Raw genomic sequence first — 18,657 nt, 5'->3', positions numbered from 1 at the left:
ATACTAAGATACTTGTATTTCTTGATTCAATAAAAAATTTGTGAACTATTGTTTCAATTTTTATAACCATGTAAAATTGCATTACAATAGACAAACAAATTAACATTATGATGATACTCAGTTAATTCCTTCACCTGTACAAACATATAATTATGATCTACAAATAATAACCACAATCTCATTATACAATAGTTATAGTATTTAGTAGTAATACTATTTCACAGTTATAAAATAGTTATTTATAACAGTCCACTATTTTTTTCAGAGCGAAATTGTTTACTATTATATTATCGCAGGTAGACTATTTCTGAAAATTTAAGCAAATTTTTTCCATACACTCGTTTACTGGATCAATGATTTGTCACATGATTACTAACTTTATATGAAAATTAGAGCCTAATCTATTAGTTAGATAATACACTCTAATTTCCACAAATCCATGCACCATTATGCAAGTCTCCAAGAGAATCTTTGAACATATATGCACTAACACCAACTAAATCAATCTTTTTAGAACACAAATTTGGTGGGAACTTATCTCCCACATCGATGAGAAGGTTTGACATCTCAATATCGGCTCTTCATCAATACATGAAATATTAACATATCTTTCATTATTTTAGTTTATTTATTGAATCTATTGTCTCAACTTTCATATAATATGTATCGTATTGCTAGCCATAGAGAGTTTCATAATAAGATGAGATTTTTTTAATTGATAATTTAGATTTTTCTATTAAAAAGGTTAAGGAGAAACTGATAATTTTACTTGATGGATAAGAAATTGATTAGATTGATAATGTGTGCCAACCAACACGTGTCACCCCTCAACTACTCCTAATTATGGCGATAAATATATTCAAAGTTTAGGTTTGTATTTTATGATTCATTTAATATGATTTCAAATTTTCAATTGAAAATCTCACGGATCGCCAAAAAGTCAAAAAGGCTAATGAATTAAAACCATTTAATTCCACTTTAATCATTTGAATCCATCCTAACCTAAATGCTAAATCTAACACTAATTATAACCTCATTACCTCTAATATGACTTGTTACAGGCTGTATCCTCATAACATCATTTTCTAAGTTTTACTAGTGTTAAATGCTTACTACTACCATAAAATTTTCACAATTTATTTAGTCACCATAATTGGTCAAAATTAAAACTGATGTGGTAGTCAAAATAGCACACGTGGATCAGCCATTCAAGCACGCTAGCAAAGATGTCCGATGCCAATAACCCGCCGACGAATAAACCGGGTGACGTGCCAACATAATCTTCAATATGTTCACCTATACAACGAAAATCTATATTTGCATGTCTTTCAATTCCTAAACGAATGTTCAAACCAAAAAAAGAGAAGCTTGTGTTGCTGTCGTTCTCAACGAATAAGCCACATTTCTCGATGAATAGAGCATGCATTTGCCAATTTCGTGAATCTTACCAAGTTGATCTACTACCATACCATACTACGTATACGAAGAATGAAGCTCATTTCTAGACAGATGAACATGCCCTAAAATGTTGATTCACCATAACTTTTGCACATGTACAATAAGTTCATATAAGCTTTTCCGCCAGCCATGTCTATTTCAATTCTACTAAAGTTATGAGATTTCCATTGTTTGAAAAACCAAATCATCAAATGAATTGATAAAGTTATTGGTTCATGGTAATGAAAAAGGGTGTGGTGTTATCATAACAATAATAAGGCCATAAGGGTTGTTTATTATGACAAAGTCAATTTGAAACAAGTTTGGAGAAATCAAGATTTGAGAACACTTCAAACCCAAAAAAGCACAAAAGTGACAGAGGGAATCTTAAGACAGCAGGTGCCTAGTTTGTAACAATCCACCATTACAAAAGCTCTTTCTCTGTTCTGTCACTCAAAACTGCCCATAACTGTTGCTACCAAACAAAGCCATTTTCTTTTTACAGCAATGATATTTCAAACTCAAACCCCAGATCTCCACATCTTCAAACACTCTTCCTTTTCACACCCACGTCGCTTTTCCCAATGAATCTTACACAGCATGTGAAAAAGCTTTGATCTTTTGCTACCTCCTCTGTTTTTCATAATTTCATCCTTTTCCCAAATTTCAGCTCCTTTACAATGGATTTCTTGAATCTTTCTTCACCACCCACCTTTTCTTCGTGAGAGTTGGTGGAAAAAAGAGAGAGAAGTGTGATTTTTTGGGCTTTGCTTCTGTGGGGAAAATCATCAAACATGTTGTGCGCGTGTTCCGGTGAGCAATTCAAGCTCGAGGAGGCGATCCCGCAGTCTCCTGAATCGCTGGCCACGAGGGATTTCTCCGCCAGTGGAATCTCTTCAAGGACTGGAAACGGCGATTGGGAATCCAAGCTCGAAGATGCTCAGGTCGATGAGGCGGAATCCACGTTGAAGGAGGCGCTTTCTCTGAATTACGAGGTAATATCATCGTCTCCCTTGTGAAATTGCTTCTTGTTTGAGTGAGGGGGTGATGAAAAATTGGTGAATTTTAGGAAGCCAGAGCTTTGCTGGGAAGACTCGAGTACCAAAGAGGCAATTTTGATGCTGCCCTTCAAGTTTTTCAAGGGATTGATATCAGGCTGCTGTCGCCTAGAATGTCGAAGGCCATTTCGGAGAGGACTCGGCCGCGGAAATCGCGGTCGTCTCGAGGGAGGAATGTGCTCACTGGTGTGATGTCGCTGCATTCAGTGAGCTTGCTTCTTGAAGCAATGCTGCTCAAGGCCAATTCTCTAGCTGAGCTGGGGCGTGTTAAAGGTATCCATCACTTGTCATTTCATGTCTACGTTGAGCTTTTTTTCGGGTTTCATTTGTCGATTATCGTTTATCTGCAGTTGTGAGCTCGACCAATCAAAATCACTAGCTGTTTGATGTGGTGTCATTGAAATTCTTGTAAAGTTGTATTGCTTTGTGTAGGATTCTTGACTTTTGTTTGATTGATAATCGTTTATCTGCGGTTGTGGACTCGATTAAAATCGCCAACTTAGCTTGCCATTTGATGTGGTGTGAGATTCTCGACTTCTCTTTAATCATAATTGTTTTAGATTGGCGTTTGATGTTGTGTCATTGAAACTCTTGTAAAGACGAATTGATTTGTGTCTGATTCTTGACATTTCTTTGATCAATACTCGTTTACGTGCAGTTGTGAACTCGATTAAAATCACTAGCTTAGCTTTGGATTTGATGTGGTGTCATTGAAACTCTTGTGAAAATGAATTGATTTGTATAAGATTCTTGATGTGTAAAGAGATTCTCGAGATTGATTATTGTTTATCTGCTGTCACGAATTTGATCAGAATCGTTAGGTGCTTGCCCGTTGATGTGGCGTCGTTGCATTAGTTTGTGTATGAGATTCTTGATGAGTAGAGAGATTCTTGATGAGTAGAGAGATTCTTGGTTTCTAATAGGCTTGTTTTTTGTTGCGAATGCAGAAGCCGCAAGCGAATGCAAGATTATCTTGGACACGGTCGAATCAGCTCTTCCTTGTGGCACGTATAGCGAGATAAACGGAGATAGTAAACTGCTGGAGATGTTTCACAGGGCGCTCGAACTGCTTCCCAAGCTATGGTTGCAAGCAGGATCCGTAGACGAGGCGATTGCTGCATACCGGAGGGCGCTGCTGAGGCCGTGGAATTTAGATCCTCAGCGGCTGGCGAAAGTGCAGAAGGACCTAGCAGCCACATTGCTGTACGGAGGCGTCGAGGCAAGCATTCCTCCCGAGTCTAAACCTATAGGAGCCACGTTCCCCGATAGTAGCATGGAAGAGTCGATTCTCCTGTTGTTTATACTGATGCAGAAGGTTGTTTACGGTGAAATCGAATGGGATCCCGAAATAATGGATCATTTAACCTTCGCTCTCACAATGTGTGGAGAGTTCGAGTCTTTGGCAGATCACGTGGAGCAAGTTCTTCCGGGGATATACAATCGGGCCGAGAGGTGGTACTTTCTCGCTCTCTGCTACAGCGCAGCAGGCCAGAATTCGACAGCTCTGAATCTTCTAAAGAAAGTGTCTGGATTGTCGGAAAGTAATCACGATCCTCATTTGGCGTCGTTTTTGCTTGGAGCAAAGGTATGCTCTCAAGATCCGGCCGAGTCTCTGGAAGGGGTGAAGTTTGCGCGCAGAGTAATTGATGCCTCGATAAACCACAACGAGCACATGCTCGGCCAAGCTCATAAGTTTCTCGGCATCTGCTATGGGAATGCTGCGATGAAATCCACATCCGATTCTGAAAGAGTCGCTCTACATAGAGACTCGGTTAACTCGTTCAGCCATACATTACGCGCTGGGATTGAAGATCCGGAGATCAGCTTCCAACTGGGGTTGGAAAACGCTGTACAGAGAAACTTGGCTTCGGCTTTCAACCAAGCCATGGTGTACTCAAAGACGAGCGCTGGCAGCTCTGCAAGGGGCTGGAAGCTTTTGGCGCGCGTTGCATCAGCTGAGCAGAGGTTGGTCGATGCAGAAGCCATCGTTGATCTTGCATTGGACGAAACTGAAAGTATTGAACAGCTCGAGCTTCTTAGGTTGAAAGCCCTCGTTCAGATCGCTCAAAAGCAACCGAAGCAGGCTATAGAGACCTATAGGATCTTGCTAGCTCTGATTCGTGGACAGGGCGAAAATCTCGAGAAAAGCTCAAAAAAGGTGTGCATACTCTCGAACCTTATGTTCGTGGAGCAACGCATTGCTGCACGAACATTTCTTTTAGTAACGATGTGTTGATTGTTGGCGTTGTTTCTTGGCAGGTGGAAGCTGAGTCGAGTCTCGAGTTAGATGCATGGTTGGATTTGGCTCGACTTTATTCGAGTCACGAGTTATGGTTGGACGCGGACATCTGCATTCGGAAGGCGAAGGCAACTAATTTTCATTCTGCTCGAACCTGGCACGAAACAGGTCGATAAACCTTTCCGTGCCTCCGTTTATTATTTGTGGGCAAATATCGTATTCTAACCCGACCTTTAGGGTCGTCTTAAAGGTTAGGTTAGAATACGATATTTGCCATATTCCCGGTCGTTTCGTGCAATTTTGTGCTTACTTCACTTGAACGCTAGCAGGAAGACTTTTTGAAGCCAAACAACAGTACCAAGACGCTATTGCAGCTTTCGCGGTGTCTTTATCGATCGTTCCAGATTACGTCCCGAGTATAGTCTCGACTGCCGGGATACTGATGAAGATGAGCAGCCGGTCGCTCCACATAGCAAAGAGCTTCCTAATGAGCGCGTTACGCTTGGAGCCCACTAGCCACGAGGCGTGGTCGAGTCTCGGACTCATCTACAAGATGGAAGGATCGGTGCAGCAAGCTGCAGACGCGTTCCAAGCTGCGCACGAGCTCGAGCTCTCTGCTCCTGTCCAAAGCTTTTTATGACAGCAAAAACATTCTTTCGTTCCAGTAAACTGAATGCTGATATTTTGGTCATAAAAGAAGCAATTCTTTCATTACCTTAAATTGATTACTAATTTTTTAATTTTTTTACAATTTAAGATTCCGAAAAGTGGTGTGTACTTGAGGACCTCGAAAAGCGCTTAATATCTACTCCCTCCGTCCCATAGAAACATGTCATTTGGGATTGACACAAGTTTTAACGTGTAATTGATAAAATAAGAGAGAAGGTGAAAAAATAGTTGAAAATTTGAAATTGTGAAGTGGATGGTGGAGCCCACAAAATAATAAAGTAAAAGAAAAGAAGAAAAGGGTTGCCGTAAATGAATATGGACTATTTGTGTGAGACGGACGAAAAAAGAAGTATGATCTATTTCTATGGGACGGAGGAAGTAGCATTTTTTTACCTATATATCTATACAATATATAAAAGGGGAGTTTTGGGAGGTTTTGAATAATAATTTTACGTTGAGGGATGTAAATGTAATTAATATAAAATTCAGGAACTAATTCTAATAAATATATAATCCTACTTAGTTGGTTTCCCACGTTAGTGGAGATTAGTTTTAGTTTCCCATGTTTCATATATACATGAGCGAGTGGGAGGTTAGCAAAGATAATTTGATTCAATTTTTTTGAATTGCAATTAGGAGATTCACTGATTTTTGAATTGACAAAATATACTCTGCTTTGCTTTGCCTCTTCTAAATATGGATGGCCGTCGCCGATGATTTCTTCAATATTCTACCATCGGAAATCACCATATTGAATTTAATGCTATTAGTAGTACTTCTATCGTTTCAAGTAATTTAATTTGTACTACCAGAGGTCCATACAATATGTACTGGATTGAACGTGTCATCATTGAGTAAATAGAGGGTCAGGGTGATATTATTAGTGGTATACATAGGGTTCTATATTTATAGATGTAATAATTAACTGTTATTGCCTTTTATAGGTTCATTAATTGTTTGTTGTTTTTAAGATGAAATTGTATGTTTTGTTACTAGGAGTACTATTAGTTATAGAGATATATAGAGATGCATGTATACTGAATTGTAAGAAGAAATATACATTGTATGCTACCCTATATGTAATTTACTGTGTGTTATATAGTACGATTATAGTGGACATTTAACATTGATTTTCAAATTTATATTAAATGTAAATTACTTATAATCCATCCGTTATATGTTAATAGTCCTTTTTCTATGTTGTAGAGTTTTGAATTAAATGAGTCTTTTATGCTTTTGCCAAAAATTAGTATTCTCCTTTATTGTATTTTGTCTTTGTTTGTTTTAATTTATTGATTTATTCTCTCTATTGATTTCAGGTGTGTTATTTAAAATTATTGGTAACTGTGTCTACTTTAAAAAGTATCATTGTGCTCTTGCCGATTTATTTTCTCCTTTTCCTTTCTCTGTTAATAGTGAAAAACATTTCTTAGAAGATTTTCAGTTTCAACGCAAAGAAAAGCAAACAGAGGTAAAAAATTTTATTGTTTTGCTTGAGGAGGAAAATTTTGTATTGTTTACAAAAATTGGTAGTATTTCAAAGTGATTACTTATAATAAATTTTATACGAAAAAACCCTTAAATATTTGAAGTATTCAAACTTTTAATGGATATTGTAGGAGTACTATTTTAAGTTTGTAATTGTTTGTATAATAAAGTCTGATTTTTTTGTAGTATAAAATGTCAATCTCTGATGGGGAATCTTTTTCAAGCCCTAGCTTTGATGTGCAGTCGAAGATCTGCGTTCATGTGAACAGGAATTTCAATTTAAATACATTAGTAAGATCTTAAAATTAGGATTCCATTCTCTAATTATAATGCCATTTATTAAAATATTTTTTATTAAAATAATTATTTGATATTATTTTTTTTATTTTTTTATTTTAATAGGTACTGCCTCCTAATTTTCTAGGAAGTGATTCGTGTTTAATACCTAGAGAGTGTAAAATAATGATGTTTTCCACTCAAATTCAATGGAAAGTTGAAGTTTATTTTCGTCACAGATGTTATTATTTGTTTGGAAGAATTTTATTACTGAGAATAACGTTGTAGTGGATGACACTATAACTTTGGACTACAAAGGTGGTGGGTTGTTCATGGCTGATATCTACACAAGTTATGGCTTGATTAAACCTGCACCAAGATTACCAAGTAATTATTTTAACTACATATAAGTTGATTTCAATTTAAATATGTATAATGTTTATTTATATTTAATAATTGAATCTTATTGTTGTAATTTTAGGTATTTTACAAAGTTCAGCATTCCTTCAGAACCGTTTGCATGGACCTTCTTTTAGTATAGTCATACAAGAAGAAAAACGTTTTGAATTGGTAATTTTTGATGTTGTATGATACCCTTTATTACTATAATATATTACTCTTTATTAGTAATAATATTATTTATGAGTAAGGTATGTTTCTAATAGTTTATTAATAATATATTTCGTTTTATATATTTGTTTATCTAAAATATGTTTTTTTATCAAACTAAACCTTTTAGATTAATATATTTTGATTGTTTCAATTATTTTATGTATGATTAAAAATTTTAATTTGATTATGATATTGATATTTTGTTTTTCAAATGTAGGAACTACCATTTTCATTTTGGAGACAACATCTACCTGAAAGGGAATTTCATCAAGTTGTTCTTACGAGTGATCGGCGATATTTTTCTATGAAAGTAACACAATGTGATGATGATATGATAATTTTGCATAGTGGTTGGAGAATTTTCTATGATGAAAATGGTTTGGAAATTGGAAGCATAGTTACTTTTATGCTCTTACCAGATTCATACACTACTTTCAAGGTTACTATTGAACCATGATATTTCAAACTTTGATGATGTACATTATTTTCATTTTTTGTGTAATTTTTGTTTGTCATAATTCTAAGATGTTTGTGTTTAATAGTATGAGTGTTTAACTAATTAATAATTATTTCGTATGATTATATGTTCAGCTCTATGGTTTTGAAAGGTTGTAGATGTTGGATTATCATCGTGTTATTAAGATGGAAGTTTTGGCGTTGTAGCTCATGCAGTATGTTTATATCAATAGAAAGTTATAACAGATTCCATGATACTACATTGATGTTATTCATTTATACTCTAATATTTATTGTAGTGATTGAATCCATGATATATTGTATTCGATTATGCGTGTATGTATGAGATATATTTTGGATTTTAGAGTTTCAATGTAAAAGAAGAATTGTCAATCGGTGGTAGTGTAATTATGAATTTGAACAGTTTTTGTCATTAAGATTTGTCGATTCGTTTTAGATTTTGTTATGTTTTCAATGTGGTTCAGTTGTTTTGTTTTGTGTATGTTGTATATTTTTGTATGCATTGAATGTTATTTATATTTATATTTACATTTAATTTTTATATTTTGAATAACTGGATGAATAGTAGTAGTAGTATTAAGTCGATACTTTACTTACAACAATTTTGAAGCAATTTCGACGAATTTAATATTATACTAGCTTTCATATTGTACTTACAACCAGATATTTATGTTTAACCATATAAAAATAGTACTCCATCCGTTTCGCCATAGTTGAGGCGAAACTTTTCGGCACGGAGTTTTAGAAATGAATATTGGTTGTGTTAAATAAATAGATAAAAAAGTAAGAGATATGAAAAGGAAGAGAGAATAAAGTATAAAGTAAATAAAGTAGAGAGAATAAAGTAAGAGAGAGTAAAGTAAGAAAGAGAAAAAAGTTACTATATAAGGAAATGACTCAACTATGAAGAAACTTGCCGAAATGGTAAAATGATTCAACTATAGTGAAACGGAGGGAGTAACTAATACAAGAAAGTAATATCATATATAATAGTCAAATAAGGTATGTTGTATAATAGTGTATTGATAGAAATAAATATAAAAGCATAAATCTACTTTATTGGTTAAAACTTAATAACGAGGGATGGTGCATAAATATAAAGCATAAATATTGGTTAAATAATCGACTTCCTCCTAAATATTGGTTAAAACTTAATAACAAAATAGATGCTAATTGATGAGTGCATACTGCATATTGTCTACTACTGATAGAGTACTTAAAACATTATCAATTAAAAATACACATTGTTTGTTCCACAAATTAGAGTTTTTGAAATCCACTTACCTGATCAGCAATTCTCCAAAACATTGTATTTTGTCACCTGTCATCACTGCATAAGATATAGTGAAAGTCTTCAAAACATTATATTTATGATATCGATAATGAGGTTAATTATAAAATGGAGTTAGTAAGGTATGTTTTCCTCATACTAATGTTGTTATTAAATATTTATTTAATACTACCATAAAAAATTACTATAAAAAACATTGTATTTTGTCATGATTAATGGGGATAACTGCATAACATATAAAGCAAGATTAATTTTTTTATTTATCAATCAAAGAAATATCGTGTATTTAGTTAAAACATGAATTATAGACTATTTATTTTTACCTCAGCCATAGTAACTTTGAACTTGATGGTAGGGGTATTCCTTATCAACTGAAAATTCAATTTCATTCCAGTGTGGAATGAGTTTTCATGAAAGAAATTTGACCATCCTGTTGAGACTGTCACTCTATCTTTAGTGCTCTTCAAGTATGTTTGCCACTTTCTCTCTTGGAATTCAAAGATTGCGACTTCAACGTCTTTGTTCATCACATGTGTCCTCCAGAATTGAATTGGTATGTGCTATAATGTTGATTACATTAATTTATCAATTTCAATTGTTCAATTTATAAATAAATAAGCTCAATGATTATTAAATATATTTATAAAATAAAAATATAAGTTCTTACCAATTTTTTGTGATTTGATGTTGCCATGGTCGATTTGAAAGGAGGTGAAACAATGAGTTCTGAAGATGATGGTCTGTCGATCATGATGATAGCTCCTTCTATAAAGTAGTGATTAAAACATGGAATATTAAAATTTATATTAACAAAGTTGAATTATTGTAATTACTTACCCCATTCTGGTTGGTATTCTTTACCACATTGCGTAGTACCATCATATATTTCCACATAGAAGCAATTGGGTGAAATCAGCTGAAAAGTCAAGATATCTCCGGCTCTCAAGTGGTTATCTTTGTGGAATTTCTGCCATCCATTGTCCAAGCACATTTTTCTGTTTGGAAGTTGTTTGATTGCTGCTATCCAGTAGTTATTAAACCTGTTTTCAAGGTCGCACGTTGGGCCTAGCTCAACTTGATATTTCTCTTGAAATTTTTCTGGAAAGATCTGTTGTATTATTTAACATAAATGTAATTGTCTTTTTAAATCTTGATGATACAAGGAATGTTATTTCAAAAAAAAAAAAAAGAAGCTAAAAGTAATAAATAAATTTCAAAACATACCATCTGTGATTGTTCATCGGATGAAGTTATCGTAGTGAACATTGCAATGTGATCTTCCGAGTATCTCCCCTCTGGTTGCATAGACATTTTTTGACCACTTGAACGTTTGAGATTTACAAAGAGAACATGGAAGATGGAAATGGTTTTAGATGTGAGAGAAAATTTACAGGAGTAATTGTGGAAGATGAAAATGGTTGTTGCCTTTATTGAATGTTAGGTGAGAAATATTTTAATATTTTATAATCCACATACGTATTCTGTTTCTATTGACAATTTGTAATTAAATAATACTATAATAAGATGAATATGTAATTTGCTAATATGATAATTAGATGAATACGTAACTAATTAATATTATAAATAGATGAAAAGTTATTAACTATTACTCCTGCATAGTTCAAGTATAATGTTGCATTTGATGTTGTTGTGCTTTTTGTTTTCTATGTTTTGCCGAATCTATCTCCTAATTTGCATGTTGTTTTATAATTTTTCGCAATAATTTTTTAGGGTTTGTTGGAAAGATTTGTTTTATCAATCAACATAGAAAAAATTGTAGTTTGTGTTTGCAAATTATATAATAATATGATTTTGTATTTTTAATATTATAACTGGCAGTATTAATATGAAGTACAATATGGATAAATATAAATTAGTGTACAAAATTATATGAATATCGCGTGTTTTTCTATTGACATTGTTGGTATGATTTATTTTTAGTATTTCTATATATATTTCGTTTTAGAGTACTGAAGATTGTGAATAAATATTGTATTTGTAGAGTGAATGTTGTATTTGTAGAGGGATTTTGTTTTTCTTATTGATTTATAAGAAAATATCTATTCATAAATATTGTATTCTCAAATATTGTACTCCCTTTGTTTCAACTAATTTGGTACCAAATTATGAATACATATTTGGACGTTGTATACAAAAGATTTGGCACGGAATGTCGTCAGCAGCGCAACGCGCTGGGGATGTACTAGTTGATAAAATAAGAGAGAAGGAGAAAAAATAGTTGAAAATTTGAAATTGTGAAGTGGATGGTGGAGCCCACAAAATAATAAAGTAAAAGAAAAGAGTTTCCGTAAATGAATATGGACTATTTGTGTGAGACGGACGAAAAAATAAGTATGATCTATTTCTATGGGACGGAGGAAGTAGCATTTTTTTACCTATATATCTATACAATATATAAAAGGGGAGTTTTGGGAGGTTTTGAATAATAATTTTACGTCGAGGGATGTAAATGTAATTAATATAAAATTCAAGAACTAATTCTAATAAATATATAATCCTACTTAGTTGGTTTTCCACGTTAGTGGAGATTAGTTTTAGTTTCCCATGTTTCATATATACATGAGTGAGTGGTAGGTTAGCAAAGATAATTTGATTCAATTTTTTTGAATTGCAATTAGGAGATTCACTGATTTTTGAATTGACAAAATATACTCTGCTTTGCTTTGCCTCTTCTAAACATGGATGGCCGTCGCCGATGATTTCTTCAAAATTCTACCATCAGAAATCACCACACACATCCTCTCCCGCCTCTCCGATCTCTGCACCGTTTCAATCAGCAAATGCAGCAACTTTCATCGACATTATTGTGGCTATTCTTCTTCCTCCGCTCGGTGTTTTCCTCAAGTTTGGCTATGGGGTACTTCTATTTCTCTTTCTAATTAATATTCTTTTCTTTAATTTGATAGTATACAATTACTACTATATTTATATTTGATTTTGGTGAAATTAACAGATTGAGTTTTGGATTTGCTTCTTATTGACGCTTCTTTTGGTTACATTCATGGAATCATTTATGCTACATATATTCTCACCCGGTAGACATATTCACCTCCTTCTCCCATTCCCAGGTAAATAAATACTTTTATTCTCTATTTGTCACTTTGATTGATGTTAATTTGTAGTCACTATAGCTTTAACTTCTTGATTTGGATGGCTAGGGAAGCCTCCACAAAATTATGTGGTGTGAATTTTTCGAATTGTGTATTTTCATGGGTCTCATACATCTTATGCTTTGCTCTTACAGATGATCGTTTTAATACATATTGATTATTGATTTTGTTCTTTATTTTATTGTAGTTTTAGGTGAGGCAGACGACTTTACCTACCAATTTTGTTGAAGAGTGACGAATTGTGAAGAATTGAAGGTTTTAGTTTATAATGATGACATTGATTTTAATTTTGGAGTTAATGTAGTGTATAAAGAAGTTTAAAAATGACGAGTAATTATCCATTGTATTTAATTCTTTATTGTGATAGATTTTATCTTCCTATTTCATGATTTATTGTTTAAACAATATATTATGTGATTTGTTTCAAATTTATTATGCTTCAATGTTGATTTGTATAGATTTTTTTATTCTCATATAACTAAAATTGTTACTTATATTGTTCATTGTTAATATTGATTCTAATTTGTTTAATTAATTTAAAATTAAAAACTAATTTTTCAAAAATATATTAATCTGTGCAGCATAGGCGTGATACTAGTTAGTACTAACTACTTACTTTTGAGCAACGATCGAAAAAAGAGCTTTACAAAAATATCTATAACTTTTTTAAATACAAAACTACTGAACAAATAAATAAAATTTTATATTTTATAAATATGATTAATTTTCATCATTATTTATTATATTGATCGCATGTTATCGGTAGCAACCCGATTAGCCCGCTGGGCCAGCACAAAACCCAAACTTTTACGGGTATGGTAGAACTGTTATAACTCGAAAAAATCACAATCCAATTAACCCACAACCTATGTAGGGTTGGCTTGAAACCCGCTGGGCTGACCCGATTGACATCGGCCCCACATAATGCCCCAAAATTGGGTCAAACACATGTTATTGATCTGATGAAACTTACTCCGATTCATTTATGATTTATGAATTTTTTACAAATACTAAATATTACTATCGTAATAATTAATGTAAATGAATATATGTGCGTACGAATTGTTTTAAGAAAATGGATGGTTAAATCATTATACAGATTGTAATAAATCAAATATTTATAAGAAATTGTAATTACATTAAATTGTCTTAATCATCATATAAAGACGGAATTAACAGATCCCGCCGTACTGTTGTGAACATGAACTGACCGGACTTGGATCTGGATGGACCGATCGAACCTGTAATACCCCGACTTTTCCTATCCTTTTCAATTGATTTGAAAGAACATCAGTTATGCAGCCAAACTTTTTTTAAGTCCATATTCTTTCACGTTTTACTCGATCAAGTGTATGAAATCCGAGAGAGAAAATTTTCCATTTTATTTTTTTAAGCATCTTGATCTCTGATTTTATTTAAAGTGAAACAACATCTTAATACACATTGTTGGGCCTTGCTTTATATATCCTTCTTGAGCCCATGTTAAAACCGTTGCCCAGCAATTCCAAAGAAGAATTAAAATGCCGGATTTCGCTCACCAAATTCTGTTCCACAAAATCTATCTTGACATGATCTACAGTGTGCTTCATAACACCTTCAAAATAGAAGCAGGATTATCCAACAACAAATAAGGTTTTATCTATATTTAACACTGGTGGACGGAATGTAGAACTAGGGGGGGACGGTGGTACCCCCATTTTTTTTTCTTTTAATGCTATTATTATACCTATATTATTATTAATGATAATTTTAATACTATTATCTCCGATTAAAATTTGTAAAGTAATCTCGCATCTCATTGAAACCTAAATTATGCCGCCTAGGAAATAGTGATGTGGTAATGATATATGCCGCCTCATTTTAGTTTTATTGTCCAATTATGAATATGATACAACATTTGATTAATATCTCCTATTGCACTTTTTTTTTTGAATTCTATGCTAGTCATTAAATTGTATACCCCAATTTATTTTTAGATAGTAACACATGAGTATATTTTCTATTCTAGTAATAGTTTATATTATTTTCTGTGTTATAAGTTTTACAGTCGGACACTTAGAATTCATATAATTTTGTTTTGTTATATTAATATGCACAAATAAATTAAAAGGAATGAATAAATAGTTTGATCTTTGACAATTTGTTTTCATTGCAAAATATTTTTTTAAGTTTCTGGTGACCAATGTAGTCATTTGCTTTGAAGAAATGAGGATTCATAGAATAATAAATAGTTATGTGATTTTTTTTTATTAATCTATTATTCTAAAATTAAACAATATTTCAATGTGTAATATTATTAGCAATATTTTTTTTTACTATTAACATCTCCAAATTAAAAATCTTGGATTCGCTGTAATTTCATTATATTGTAGGATCTATTTTACTCTAAAGGAGTTGACTAAAGAACGTGCAATTAATGCTAGCTTATGTTATTTGGTCAGCCCAAACTATCTTGGTTTAATTTTTCTGTTTTGGCACTTTCTTCTTGTCTTTGAGCACCATGTTTGTTGCAAACTTTAACTTTAATTAGTGTAGAAAATTGTTACAAACTTTAATATAAGATGAATTATATGAATAAAAGCCATGCATGCGAGCATACAACGACGTCGTATGAATAAAGAGGTGAAGTGGAAGAAGCGTAATGGCTTAAGGAATCGTGAGCCATATTCGATCCACTTTAGGGGATCCCACGTATACATATTCAATCTATACTAATCTCAATGATATTACCATTGTCATATGTTGTGTTATCTGATACTCCCTCCGTTTCTTCATAATTGAGTCATTTTTCCATTTCGGAAAGTTTATTCATAGTTGAGTCATTTCCATATGTGGTAACTTTTTTCTCTTTCTTACTTTACCCTCTCATACTTTATTCTTTCTACTTTATTCACTTTATACTTTATTCTCTCTACTTTTTCCTCTCTTTCTACTTTTTTATCTATTTATTTAACATACCCAACATTCATTTCTAAAACTCCGTGCCGAAAAATTCCGCCTCAACTATAGCGAAACGGAGAGAGTTGTAACTATGTAATTTCACATTAAAAAGGTGTATAATGCGTTCATTTTTATGCAAACACAACATGTCAATCATATTGGCATATTTGTAAATAGCAACGGTTTTAGAAATAACGTCTTTCAATACTAATCATAGTGGCATCTTTGTAAGTAACAACGACTATATAAATAACATCTTTCAATACCAGTATTCGAAGACACCAACGTTATTGACATATTTAATTTTAAATTGAAACGCGCCAATGACATTGAATTATCTAATTTGTCATTTCATAACATCATTTTATTCAATTTCTATATCAAATGGTTAAAAACAATGGCATCCATTGGCTTCAAAGAACATAACATTAATTTAAATCAAAAAAATAAAATTAAAACTGAAATCGCCTCAATCGAATCTAGTGAAATTGGAGGTATGATGGCATCGACTCATTTCAAATTGAGTGTCTCTTAATTCTCCATATTCTGTGATGGATTAATTTTGAATTTTCATCCTTGTGCCGTTGCCATCAAACTGTTTTACTAGCTGAAGCTTTTTATGGTGGGAATTCATTTGTTTTATTTTTCAATTAGGGATAGCAAAAGAAGAAAATCCCAGCTAAAGTAGAAGAAACAAATTAGGAGTTGAACTATTTGTTGATTACTGCAAGATTCAGTTAGTGAAATATGTCTGCAATCTATGATAGCTGGGAGAGGCTGGTGGCTGCTTCTATGAAGAAACAGCAGATATGGGAACTCTCCGATGATTCGTATCTATCTTCTTCCTTTGGTGATCTGAGCTTTGAAATTTCAAGATCACACAAGCTGGTTCTTGTCTCGCAGTTTTGCCCTGCTTTTGATGTCGAAGATGTAGCCTTGGCTTCTGTGAAGTTGCTTGGGGCCGGAACCTTTGGAAGTGCGTACGTGGCTATGATGGATGATCAGCCAAGATTTGTGGTGAAGAGGCTCGGGTCGGAGATTCTTGGAGATGTTAGGCACGAAAATGTGGTCGCGTTAAGAGCTTATTATTCTTCGAAGAATGAAAGGCTTGTGCTGTATGATTATTACAGTAACGGAAGTGTGCATTCGTTGTTACATGGTATGTTCAACTCCATAGGTTCAACTGCTCCTTATTGAAGAATAACTCTGTTGGACTTAAATTTTTTGTTGCATTTGCTTCTTAGTTTTGATGCTGCATTGAGTGAGTTTATTGTGCTTACATGTTTAGTTTGCTGTGTGTAGCACTCTCCTCTTCGATGTGGTGTATTGTTAGTTATTCATTTTCTAGTTCAGTTTATCAAGTTAGCTCGATTTGTTCTCTGTTCCTTGTGTCTCGTATCTTATATTATATCGTATCATGTTTCACAGGCCAAACGGCACAGGCAGACTGGGAAACCAGAGTAAAAATTGCCATTGGTGCAGCGAGGGGCATTGCTGAAATACATAAAGAATTTGGTGGGATGCTTGTCCATGGAAACATTAAGGCATCAAATATTTTTCTCAATCAGCAACTACACGGCTGTGTATCAGATTTCGTCTTGTCAAACATGCCGAAAACTAGACTCAAACCAACTTCATCAGATGTGTATAGCTTGGGAATTATGCTACTCGAGCTTCTAACTAGAAAGAATCCTGCAGCTGTTAAACCTAGTCAAGCTGGTTAATTCAGTTAAAACTAATGAGAGGGCTGCTAACGTTTTCGATCCCGACCTCTTGAAGCATCCTTCCATTAGTGAACAGATGATTAACATGCTGCAAATAGGAATTAGATGTGTGGCTAATTCAGCAAAAAAGAGACCTAAAATATCTGAAGAGGTGGAGATGTTGGCGCATATAGGCATATCGAACCGTGTGAGCCGCTCTTTGAACTCAACAAGCTAGGAAGGAAAACTTGTATTTCTTGAGGATGTTAAAGTAGGTCCCGTATGTGGGATCGAGAATTTACTGGAGGCTTCTGCTGCTGAGGTGCTTGGGAAAGGATCATTCGGGAATAGTTACAGGGCAATACTCGACAATGGAAGTATAGTTGTGGTGAAGAGATTGAAAGATGTAAATCCAACATTCAAGGATTTTCAGAAGCATGTGGAGTTATTTGGAAGAATGAATCACACGAATATCGGTCGATTAAAGGCTTTTTACTATGCAAGATATGAAAAGCTTTTGTTGTATGATTATTACACTCAAGGCTGCATATCTTCACTACATGGTAAGTTGAATCTAGTTTTGACAAAAATTAAAATGTTATGTTGTATTTGAATGTGTTTATGCTGATTTGTAGGGATAAGAGGTGATGACTTGGTAACCAGAGTCAAGATTGCTCTTGGAGCAGCAAGAGGTATCGCTCACGTCCATGGACAAGATCAGAAGCTTGTGCTTATAAACTCCTCCAATATTTTTCTCAATGACCAAAATCATGCAATTGTGGCCTTTGATGCTGGATTGGCAAATCTGGTAAGTCCCGAGAGGTTGCCACGTGTACTAGATTCGGTCTATTGTGCCCTGGAAGTGAAAAACGCGGGGAGAGTGTCACAGGCTTCTGATGTTTATTGCTTTGGAGTTGTGCTGCTTGAACTTTTTTACGGAGAATCATCTCAAGATTTTTCATCACTATCTGAGCTGGTGGATGTCGCTTGTCTGAGGTACGGATATGAGCAGGCGCTGGCACTAGTGTTGCAGATGGCAGCGGGTTGTGTTGGCACAGCCGTGGAACGTAGGCCTACGATATTTGAAGTAGTGAAGGTGTTGGAGGAAATTGAATGCTCATCTGTTCAATCAAGATTGGAATCCTTATTGGAGAATCTGCTGCCCATGCTATCACCATAATCCATGGAGTATTTTCTTCGATTTTCTTTCATCCGCTTCACGATTATTTTTTTGGTGAATCTGTTGCTCATGGTACAGAGTTACCGGGCATGAGGAATTCCGGATAGAAGAACGGCCATCGAGACTCCAAAAGAGAGCTGAAGGAGTTGTTAACAG

General features: G+C 33.9%; 3 protein-coding genes and 1 pseudogene across 4 annotated transcripts; all 4 read left to right on the top strand.

The window, feature by feature from the left end:
• Positions 1-1,764: 1,764 nt before the first annotated feature.
• On the top strand, positions 1,765-5,455 carry LOC125213285 (protein NPGR1). Of its 2 annotated transcripts, XM_048113781.1 has the most exons (5): positions 1,774-2,432; positions 2,507-2,768; positions 3,443-4,653; positions 4,755-4,902; positions 5,064-5,455. In XM_048113781.1, exons 1-5 carry the CDS (start codon positions 2,232-2,234, stop codon positions 5,372-5,374), a joined length of 2,133 nt encoding a protein of 710 aa, XP_047969738.1. In that variant the 5' UTR covers positions 1,774-2,231; the 3' UTR covers positions 5,375-5,455. The 2 variants fall into 2 exon arrangements, with proteins under 2 accessions (XP_047969820.1, XP_047969738.1); XM_048113863.1 differs by lacking the exon at positions 5,064-5,455 and having other exon boundaries at positions 1,765-2,432; positions 3,443-4,652; positions 4,753-4,897.
• A 6,808-nt stretch (positions 5,456-12,263) lies between these two features.
• Positions 12,264-12,607, top strand: LOC125199647 (annotated as a pseudogene).
• Positions 12,608-16,289: 3,682 nt separating this feature from the next.
• Positions 16,290-17,342, top strand: LOC125199640 (probable inactive receptor kinase At4g23740). The gene is made up of 2 exons (XM_048097593.1): positions 16,290-16,777; positions 17,047-17,342. Exons 1-2 carry the CDS (start codon positions 16,366-16,368, stop codon positions 17,340-17,342), a joined length of 708 nt encoding a protein of 235 aa, XP_047953550.1. The 5' UTR covers positions 16,290-16,365.
• On the top strand, positions 17,323-18,642 carry LOC125201204 (probable inactive receptor kinase At4g23740). The gene is made up of 2 exons (XM_048099222.1): positions 17,323-17,884; positions 17,957-18,642. The coding sequence occupies exons 1-2, from the start codon at positions 17,779-17,781 to the stop codon at positions 18,499-18,501; spliced, it is 651 nt and encodes a 216-aa protein (XP_047955179.1). The 5' UTR covers positions 17,323-17,778; the 3' UTR covers positions 18,502-18,642.
• Positions 18,643-18,657: the final 15 nt, after the last annotated feature.

This window comes from Salvia hispanica, chromosome 1 (assembly GCF_023119035.1).
Source record: "Salvia hispanica cultivar TCC Black 2014 chromosome 1, UniMelb_Shisp_WGS_1.0, whole genome shotgun sequence".
In the NCBI taxonomy this organism is placed as follows: Eukaryota; Viridiplantae; Streptophyta; class Magnoliopsida; order Lamiales; family Lamiaceae; genus Salvia; species Salvia hispanica.
The sequence above is the reverse complement of the archived record's forward strand: the minus strand, read 5'-3'. Positions and strand labels throughout refer to the sequence as shown.